General features: G+C 37.9%; 1 protein-coding gene across 3 annotated transcripts in view; it reads right to left on the bottom strand.

The window, feature by feature from the left end:
* Nucleotides 1-10,457, bottom strand: part of ANKS6 (ankyrin repeat and sterile alpha motif domain containing 6) — a 47,301-nt gene that overhangs the window by 6,329 nt on the left and 30,515 nt on the right. The window contains exons 12-16 of one of the 3 annotated variants that reach the window (XM_083824024.1): nucleotides 8,639-8,828; nucleotides 7,083-7,199; nucleotides 3,808-3,875; nucleotides 2,456-2,572; nucleotides 1,453-1,549 (exon numbers count right to left, since the gene is read on the bottom strand). In XM_083824024.1, coding sequence (XP_083680150.1) covers nucleotides 1,453-1,549; nucleotides 2,456-2,572; nucleotides 3,808-3,875; nucleotides 7,083-7,199; nucleotides 8,639-8,828 — 589 coding nt within the window. Of the gene's footprint in view, nucleotides 1-1,452; nucleotides 1,550-2,455; nucleotides 2,573-3,807; nucleotides 3,876-4,639; nucleotides 4,736-7,082; nucleotides 7,200-8,638; nucleotides 8,829-10,457 lie in introns of those variants that run through there. The other 2 variants (XR_014579650.1, XM_083824025.1) reach the window with 2 other exon arrangements.

Raw genomic sequence — 10,457 nt, 5'->3', positions numbered from 1 at the left:
CCTCAATTCATACAAAAGGATGTTCTAACCAACTCTGTGCCACCATTACTGTTTTCTGCTGTCTTCAAGACACCAACAAGTTGCTTGGAGACACTTTACATCTGTATGTTTCTTCAGCTCTTGAGTAATTCCAGTTCACTGCAGCACGTCACCAAATCCCAAATATCAGCTTCTGCTCACCCAGCAGTACCTACAGAAGAGGCTCTTCAAGTCTGGGATGTTATCAAGAGACATCCAGAAGTTCCCACACTATGATGACAGCTCTGAGAATGGGAAGTAAGCTGCACTACGCGTACAGTGACACCTGACAGTGGCTTTTCAACCAAGCAGACCACACAGAACTCAGAAAGTAGCCTAACTACCCCAGCAATGCCCAGTTTTCCCAAGACAGCAGTGAGACCTACAGTTTGCACCTGCTTTCACAGATCTAGTGACATTCAGCTGATTGAGATTGGAACAACTGGGACTCACACTCACTATTTAGGCCTGCTAAAGCATACAATAGCTCAAATGTTATTTAGCATAACCACTAAACGAGTGGAACAATTTTGTGAGTGGATGCAAACAGCAAAATAAGCAGCTGAAGGAGAGTAAGAAGTACCTAAGAAGGTAAATTTCTCAAGGCCATTCAATGGCTTTCTTGTTCCTCCCAAAACACAGATCCAGAAATGCTGGTAGGAATAGGTTTTGCCCTATTTCTTGATCTTGAGTAACAGATGTATACCTGCCTTTGGCTCAGGTGGTTAGCAGGGCAGAGGTTTAAACCTTTATATCTAGGTGTGACGGTAGTAAATGTATTCATTTGTTGTGGGTCAGGAATGTCTTTCTATACATTTTAATAGATCTACATTTTTATTATAGATACTACATTTTAAAATGCAGGGTTTTATCCAAAAATGGCTAGCAATTAACACTGATAATTGGAATAGATGTATTCCAAATAAAGCAACTACAGGCAATCATATAAACATATTACATATAAAAAATAAATGCATACACACATGAATACATAATTAAAATAGCTGTTTAAGCCAATATACTAAATTGCAAACCTCAATTATATTGAATCTACCTGATCACACCAAGGAAAATTGTCTTATATGAACAGTATGCAAAAGCAAACTATGTATCATACAGAAACTCACCTCCCACTGCTGCCCTTCATCATATACTATAGTTTGCTACACTTATATCCATTTCCTGTGTTCAGTAGTAATAAATGTGTAACAAAAATCTTGTTATCCTTTTAGATAATGCTGAGGTGTCCATAAAATCTTCAAGATACCTCTCTTTATCTTGAAATCTTCTCTACAGTCTCAGCAAAAGACACAGACATGCATCGATCATTAACCCAGAAAGTGGTTCCCTAGCTTGTTTGTCACATTCTGTCCTCTCGCTGTTATTAATTAGAAGTACTCATATATTGTTCAATTAATGCCAGGTGCTACTTACTTTGGGAATGACCAGGAGGTCGTGTGTTACTAACACTACTCTCAAAAGAAGAGTGGAAGTTGTGTATAGTTTCTTGTAAAATCTGTCTCTCTCGTCCCTGTGAAAGAAAAAAATTAAAATGAAGTATTTCTGTTTTACAAATTAATTTATCATGAGTTCATAAAAAGATATGAAAACATGCATTTCTATGCCCAGAGAGTCACAGTGCACTGCTAGGAATAATGACAAATCCTTACCTCCCAGATACATAGAAAGCCTTGTGGTCATCTTTTCCTGAAACTGCCAGACAGCAGTAGAAGCATTTTCAGGATATTCTCCATGGCTATATACAATGGAACATTACCCACCTCCCCAAGTTTTTTTTTTTAGTCTTATCACCTGCTGCTTTTGATTTTAACTTGGGGGAATTATCTTTGTATTTTGTTTAGCTGAGCTTCCAGTATCACAGAGAGAAAATGAATATTGAAACTTAAAAAGCAGTTGAGCAGTGTCAGCAGGTGTAATTAAAGAGATGCTCCAGTCCATAATCTCTCTCTGATACAAATATTGCTTACTCTACACCATTCCTTGAACTAGTAACTGTGAATATAAAATTAAATGGCATCAAAAATGTAAGGAATGAGAGAAGTGCTATTTATCTAGTAACAAAAAAAAAAATCAAAAGGGAGACCTTTTTCATTATATTCTTTTTAGTGTCACTGAAATCAACATTCACTAACTGTAACAGGACCAATGTTCACGTTAGTGTTAGCTTCTCATATGATTGTCAATACTCTGTAAAAGAGCTGTATAGTTACTGAACTAGGAAACAGTTAATGAAAGAAGTGGGAATACTACCAAGCAATGTACTTTTAACTAACCAAATACGTTAAATGTTTTGTTTGGAAAACATTTGTTTAGCTTTTCCATCTAACATCTCCAACTGAATTTTCAAATATATGTTGAATTAACAGTACAAACAAACCTTGAATTAGTTTACTAAGCACAGTACTTCAAAACATACCTTTCCTGCATTCAGTTCAGAAATAGCTGCCAGAATTTGCTGCCTTGATCCATCAGTTTTAATACCCAACTCTTTCAGATCGCCATCAGTAAGAGTAAGGAAGGCTTCCATATCCACCTGCATATGAAGAAGCAAAAAGTAGTATTTACCTAAGTGTAGATTCATTATTGATGGAGAATTTTTTTTTTTAGTTCTATAAACTCACTGGAAATATTGGTGAAACAAAAACATTTAATGAATTAACAGCACCAAATGGTACCCACTTTTCCACTGTGCTCTTAGGTTTTAAATCTGCTGTTAATAATTCAGCTAATTATGATAATACGGTAACACATTTTAAATATTCCTAGATTTTATTGTCTTTAGAAAAGCACAGTCAATACAAAATATAGTCTCAAAAAAAAAAAAAATCCTCTCCTTACTGTAACAATTAGTTGGATAAGACAACAGTTTTTCTCTCTCCTTTTTAAAAGCATTTTTTGATTTTCAGAATCTTATGTGTACTTTTCCAGTGTCTCCTGAGGAAAACTTAGGGTTTGTTCATATATCAGTTTATACTATATAGAAACATCCATAAAGCTGTGATAAAAACAAACATCTGAAACTTCATATTGATACAAACTTCACACACAAAGGGTTTCTACAAAATGCTTCCTTCTCTAAAACTCAAGGGAAGGATAATAAGCCCAGTGCACTGTGATGCAGCTAAAGAATTTGTGTGTGGTGCTGAATCCTGAACTCCGCAGCAGTGGCAATCTATTACATGTCTATTCACTGCCCTCTGCCTTCAAACAACTGAACACACAGGTATTACTCACATCTGATAATGTCTTAAACACTGTAATGAATTATTTTTGCTTATTTTCAGTAATGTGTCTTAATTCCATCCTTCAGGCAAGTCACTGTCACGGGTCTCATCTACAATAATGTTTAGGTTTCCCAAAAATCTCCTACTTATTCACAGCAGATAAGAGAAAACAGCCATCTCAGCGACTCGCACCCTGCTGCTCTCCATCTGCAAGGGAGATTCCAGCTGTGATTCCAGGAATGATACAGTGTGTCCTATAAACTCTTTATGCCCATTGGATACAGACAGAAAGAGAGAAATCAGGATTTAAAAACAGAAGGGGAAAAAAAATCTGAAGCATCTATCTATAACAAAATTGTAGATTCACTGTAAAAAACACTGATACTTGCAGTTTCCTGGAGAACTCCAGAAATACCACTTGGTCCATGTTTCAAGGTCCTTCAGCCAAAAATTGTACAACTTCAAAGTTGATAATTTGGATCACAATTCTAATGCTATGTGTGTTGCACCATACTTTTCTAAAACAGTATTTTTTTTTAATTACCTCTTGTTCCTCAAAAATAGGTTGATATTTCTCAAGTGACAATTTTTTAAGGATGCCAGTCAGCTCATCTGCAAAAATAAAACAAAACAAGGGTCACAAAAGATCAATTTTAGTGATCTCTAAGGAGATCACTAACTGCTAAAGATATATTATTAAACGATATATTTCACACAATGACATATGATAGCAAAAACCCAATCACATTTACTCTGCATCAGAAATAAAAATATTGTTGTGTTCTCACCTAATTCAATATACTGTAATTCTATCTAATTGTACCTTGCTAGGATAAAATGCGTTTTTTGCATCCTTCTTTCTTCCTCATAAAAAGGATCTTAAATAAATGTACCTCTGAGGGCAACTTATGCACTTCCATGTCTAAAACGCAGGTGCTTGGCCCCAGATGGCTGATCCAGATCATGCAGTCTATAAAGCAAAACTCCTCAAGCAGACACTGAACTGAATGAGGTAGTTCTGTATCATGATCCAGGAAGGCAAGATGTAATGCAAGCAACTACCCAGTCACTCATTCAAAACCCTGATATAACAAGGGTATATCTGAAACTCTTCTCCTCAAGTACCTGGCATCCAGTCTTAAACACAGATAGCTTTAGTCCATCTAAGATGAAGCTTGGGCAGAATTTAAGTTCCATAAGCTTACTTTCCCAGGATAACGGCACTGGATATTGGGTTTCCTCTCAAAGAGCAAGGAAATTAGAAGATGGAGAACCTGATAGCAATTCTTAACACACATTTAAAACGTCATTAGCCAGTTAAAAGACAACTGCAGTTTTAGAACAACCCACTATTAACTCTCTTAATTACACAGTACCTCTCTCAATTCAGGATCCTGTTTATTTTTATCACTTTGCTGTCACAAATGACTCATGTTTTCCCCCTCACCCTCAACAGTATCACCAGTGATCAACTGAAGAAGAGAATCAAAGTCAAAATGAAGAACACGAATGAAAACATTACAGCACAAAACAATATTAAATATACTCTATATAAACTCACATTTATTGTAAAGATAATCACCATTCCACTCCCAATTTTGCTTTTGTTTATTTCACTTCTTTGACTGTCCTATTTCTTTCACCACCAGTAGAAACATGAAAGAGAATTTCAACTCTCTAAGCTTCTCAAAAGACATCAGGTATCTTGAGATGAACACATTTTTCTGTTCAGCATTCTGGAAGCCTCCTTGTTCACACAGAAAAGCCCACAGAAAACTGAAGTGATAACTCTAGCTGTGTCTTATTTTTGTTAGAGTTTGGCTTTTTACCTCAAGGCCAATTTGTTTGGTATGCTTAACATGATTTGTAAGGGTTGACATGGTTTCAGGCTAAAAGCTTTAGCACCCTAACTGAGGTTAGTCCATGGGAAAAGATAGCCAGCGGTAAAAACGCAGTGAGAGAACTTCACACAGCTTGATGAAAAATACCATCTTAAAGAAATAAAATAAAAGTTACATTAGAACCCCTCAGATATATTAACTATTTTCTTCTTAGGTTGGCTACCCTTCTCATTTTTCAGCACACTGGTGTGCTTAAATTTTAGGCTGGAAGAATACTGGAAGAAACTTCCAGGATCTTCAAAACCTAGAGACTTGCTGTCATAAATAATGTCATAGAGTGGCCAGTCACTTTCTTCTATTCTGGGAGCAACTGGAAGAAGCCTTCTGCTGAAACTGGGGTGCATCAAGCACGGCATTGCTAGTCGGTCGAGGGAAGTGATTGTCCTGCTCTACTCTGCGCTGCTGCAGCCTCACCTCAAGTACCGTGTGCAGTTCTGGGCACCACAGTACAAAGAGGACATTAAAGTGTTGGAGAGTGTCCAGAGGAGGGTGATGAAGATGGTGAAGGGCCTAGAGGGGAAGATGTATGAGGAGCAGCTGAGGCCGCTTGGTCTGTTCAGCCTGGAGAAGAGGAGGCTGAGGGGGGACCTCATCGCAGTCTACAACTTCCTCGCGAGGGGGAGTGGAGGGGCAGGTGACCTATTCTCCGTTATCACCAGTGACAGGACCCACGGGAATGGTGTTAAGCTGAGGCAGGGGAAGTTTAGGCTGGACGTCAGGAAGAGGTTCTTCACCGAGAGGGTGGTTGCACACTGGAACAGGCTCCCCAGTGAAGTAGTCACTGCACCAAGCCTGTCTGAATTTAAGAAGCGATTGGACTGTGCACTTAGTCACATGGTCTAAACTTTTGGGTAGACCTGTGCGGTGCCAGGAGTTGGACTTGATGATCCTTATGGGTCCCTTCCAACTCGGGATATTCTATGATTCTGTGAAACAACAATGGTGACCATCCACCACAACTGCTGGGCTGAGGCTGAAATCCTGATGGAGGGACCACAACCTCCCCAGGCAGATGCTTACACCCAAACAGACCTCAAGAGGAGCAGAAGAGCTGCCCTCAATTGCAGGGACCATTTAGTAGATAAGCAATTGGCTTGAAGGTCGCACCCAGAGAGTGATGGTCAACTCTATGTCCAAGTGGAGGCCGGTGACAAGTGGTGTCCCTCAGAAGGTCTGTCCTGGGACTAGTATTGTTTAATATCTTTATGAACAACAGACAGTGGGATCGAGTACACCCTCAGCAGGTTTGCAGATGACACCAAGCTGTGTGGTGCAATCGATACAACAGAAGGCAGGGGTGTCATCCAAAGGGACTTGCACAAATTTCAGAAGTCAGTCCACATGAACCTAATGAGGTTCAACAAGTCTAAGTGCAAGGTGCTGCACCTGGGTTGGGGCAATCCCAGATGTGAGCACAGACTGAGAGAACTCATTGAGAGCAGCCCTGCAGAGAAGGACTTGGGAGTTCTGGTGGATGAAAAGCTTGACATGAGCCAGCTGTAAGTGCTTGCAGTCTGGAAGGCCAACTCTTGGAACTAGGGGGTTGGAAATAGCTAATCCTTAAGGTCCCTTCCAACCCAAACAACTCTACGACTCTTTGATAAACAACTGTAATTCTAATACTTTCCACAAACTTAGACAACGTTTTCAACTGTAGGCCTTTCAGGATTTCTTTTCCTCTTTCCCTCTTCCTGTATTATACACGAAGTTTGAACAACCTCAGAATCCTCTCTTTTTTTTTTATATCCTGCACTGCATAATGTTTCACTTTTGCTTTTTCACGAAATCTTTGTTTTACTTATCCTATACCCATACCTAGTCTCCTTACCTACATCTTTATAAAGGTTCTGGGAGCTTTGACACATTACTCCTATTTAACAACTATTAGTACTATTCTATAGGAGTAGGGTAAAATTACCTTTCTCCAAGTTTTCACAGCCTCCTTTTACTCTCACATGGTTTCTTCTTTCATGATTTTCTACATCACTGGTTCTCAGAATAGGGAAAAACTGTTGATGGTCCACCAACTGATTGCCTAAAAAGAAACCATGCGCACTTCTGAACCACGCTGCCTACTGGTCCTTCACAGTGATAATCAGAGAAAATGAATTAGAAAATTAATTTAAATTTTCTTGAAATAAAAAGAAAAAATTTAACATTGCATAACTTACTCTTCTGATTACTGCTGAGCCTCGGACTTGCTGCTGCTGAGTAAACTCACAGTAAGAGAAGCCCTTGAATTAAAGGACCACTCAAGTATGAAAGCTCACAAGCACAATGAACCCCAAACTACTTAGGCTTCTCACAACCTACACTTCTGCTACAGAGGAAACTCACTGTATCATGGCACTAGCGGTGTAGTCATAAAGCCCTGCTTCTCAAGGGAAGAGTGTAACAGCTGATAGCTTGGAGAATTCCCCTTCTTATCCAAGAACCAGTTCTCTTTCCTTTATATATTTCTAAACTGACAACTCTTACGTTATCAAGCCATCATTATAAAATGGCACTAAAATGTGAAAGGATTTTCTCCAGCAGTCAGTACAATATGTTACAGCTAAGCCATGACAAGAGGACAGAAAGTGGGTCAAATACCACCTCCTTTTAGTGTCAACTACAGGGAAGTACAGTGCCAGTACAAAGTTAAAATAAACGAAAACAAAAATCAATCCTGACACTTGCAAAAAGAAACAAAACCCACCAAAAATAGGAAACGTGCTTCTTGAAGAAACTAGATAAAAGGTACCCACATCTCTTATTTAAAAGATTCTGAGTCACGTTATTTTTCTCACTTTTTTGAAATGTTTACAGGGGCAAAAATATGAAGTAATTGATATCCTGTTTCCAATATGGTAAGAGAACTTTTTAAAATAAACGTAATTTAGATCTAAAATTTCAAATTAAAAGGCAGTAATGTCACTGGAAAAGCAGTAACCTAAAATTAAAAATAGGGTCAAAATAAGGTTACTTTTTGCAATTAAAAAAAAAAAACAGCTCTTAAAAGCAGATCCATGTACCTATGAATTGTTATGAAACAAAATTGTATTTCTGTAACGAAATATGAAATGTAATGAATGTAATCTTCACTGAATTTATTAAAAATACATTTTCACTTCAAATTTGGAGAATGTACATTTTCTAACCTTAGTAAAGAGCGGAAAATCAGTATTTAAGCCACAAAGAAGGAGAGGGGAGAGAAAGGATGTGCTGTAAGACTGGCCTACCTACATGCTCTATGCTAGCTTTGAGATGGTAATTATCTCCCTCTAAATGGAAGAGATTACAGCTTTTGGAAGCTAAACAGACATAGCTACTGCTGGAATGTCAGTCCCAAATAAGAAAACTCTAAGGTATTTTTTCTAGAAAGAAAACAACTCTCACTCTCATGCTGGTAAACAATACTCCAGTACAATTACAGTTTTAAACACTATGTGCTCTTGATACATCAATCTCCTGTAATTACAGAGACCTACTCACCATCTTCTGTAATAGTACCACTGCTGGAACCGTTGCTCTTGGCCTGTCTGTGAGAAGAAGAGAGAGAGGACTCCGCGTTGTGAACCTTAGGAGACGGGGAGGGTGATGGGGAAGGCGTGAGAGTTGGTGATGTGCTTTTAGATGTAGATGAAGTCCCAGATGGAGGTCTTTTGTTCATCTCCAGTTTTTGCTATAGTTAACGATATAATCATTTCATGAATGAAAAATAGAAAAAAGGTGTTTACCTATATATGATGCTTCAATATTATTTATGATTCATAGCTTTATATTATTTCTGCAGAGCACATATTCACAACTGGAAGTATCTGCTTGATTCATACTGAAATACTTGGAGTAATACTGGCATATCCCAGGTGAGAGTCAGTCCCTCAAACTCATTAAGGAAAACACATTTATTAAGGATCCTATTTTGGAATAAGAAAATTATTTTTCATAAAGCAGTTCTACATATAAGCCTTATAACTACTTTGTATAAAAGCTGAAGTTATTTTGACTCAGGTCAACAGAACAGAGGTCTTTTTCACTGAGAAATTTAATCAAATAAACAAAGCCTCAATTAAAGCTTCTCAAAGTACATCAGATGATATTTTAAAGTAACACTTCATGCTAGATTAACAGAAATAAGTAGCAAGCACAAACCAAGTTTTAGGTGCACTTAAACACCTTGCTTCACTGGAATTAAAGTTTCCAGTCAATCCTTAAACTTGATATTATCTAACATCAGTTAAATGATTCCAAATTTATTAATATTTTACAGATAATTAATTAATGTGGAGGCATGGAAATGGGAAAATTAGTGAATTATAAATAAGTAAAAAAAAAAACAACAAAAAAAAAAACCAACACACCAAACATATGTAGGTATATCAGTCTTTTCAAAAAATCGTTAATGTAACTCACATCCTAAATTCCTAGATCTACCTACCACTTCAAACATTTTGATGTTTGCACTATATGACCTAAAGAGAAGCCTACGTGACATTCTCCTGGATTCCTGAACTCAGAGTTTAACTTAAAACACTTTTGTCAGTCAGGATGCTACAAGACATAAGAAAAACACTGAGGTAGGTAACAAGGCAAGAAGGAGAGAGAGTCTGTGACTCCTGGCTCTCTAAGTTTTGTTACTGTGCTGTGGCATAAAGGGAGCATTTGTAGTTAATCAACAAGATGCAGATTAAAAAGATAAAACTAACTTAAGTTGGTAGCATTCTTCCATTACTCTGTCCTACACCAGAATGCACTACGCCCGCAGCCCTGCATTTGACTAGAAGCATGATACAGATTTGAGAGGTTTCTGCAGAGCACTCTGAGCTCATTTCTATGTTTTGTCCCTTGATACATTCCCAAATTTCTCTCTGTAGTCTACTATTTTACATTTGTGCTTTAAAATGTTCCTCCTTCTTCAGTGCATTGTCTGTGTTTATGTAAATTACATCACTCTGTAAATTGCTACCCAGCCTTTTGCTTCTTTTCTTTAAGGCTTGTACAATCTCTACCCTCACAGACAGCTTTTGCAAATGGAGCAATGTAACATCACAGCACTTTTTAGATCAGTTATTTCCAAGTTTAGACAGCATGATCTTAATGGGAGGGCACAAGCATTTCCACGATGGATATGGGTGGTAAATTTTCACCACTTAAGCTGTTTATTACAACCACAAAGTAGCTTGCTTAAGCTCTTGCAGCCAGTGTGGATCCCTATGCAATTGCATACTGCCAACAGAAAACTCTTGTTCGTGTATCATGTCTGAGATGATTTTCTGGACATCTATACTGAGATCCACGTTCATTACTTTTT

This window comes from Anser anser (genome assembly GCF_964211835.1).
Source record: "Anser anser genome assembly, chromosome: 2".
Lineage (NCBI taxonomy): Eukaryota > Metazoa > Chordata > Aves > Anseriformes > Anatidae > Anser > Anser anser.
The sequence above is the reverse complement of the archived record's forward strand: the minus strand, read 5'-3'. Positions and strand labels throughout refer to the sequence as shown.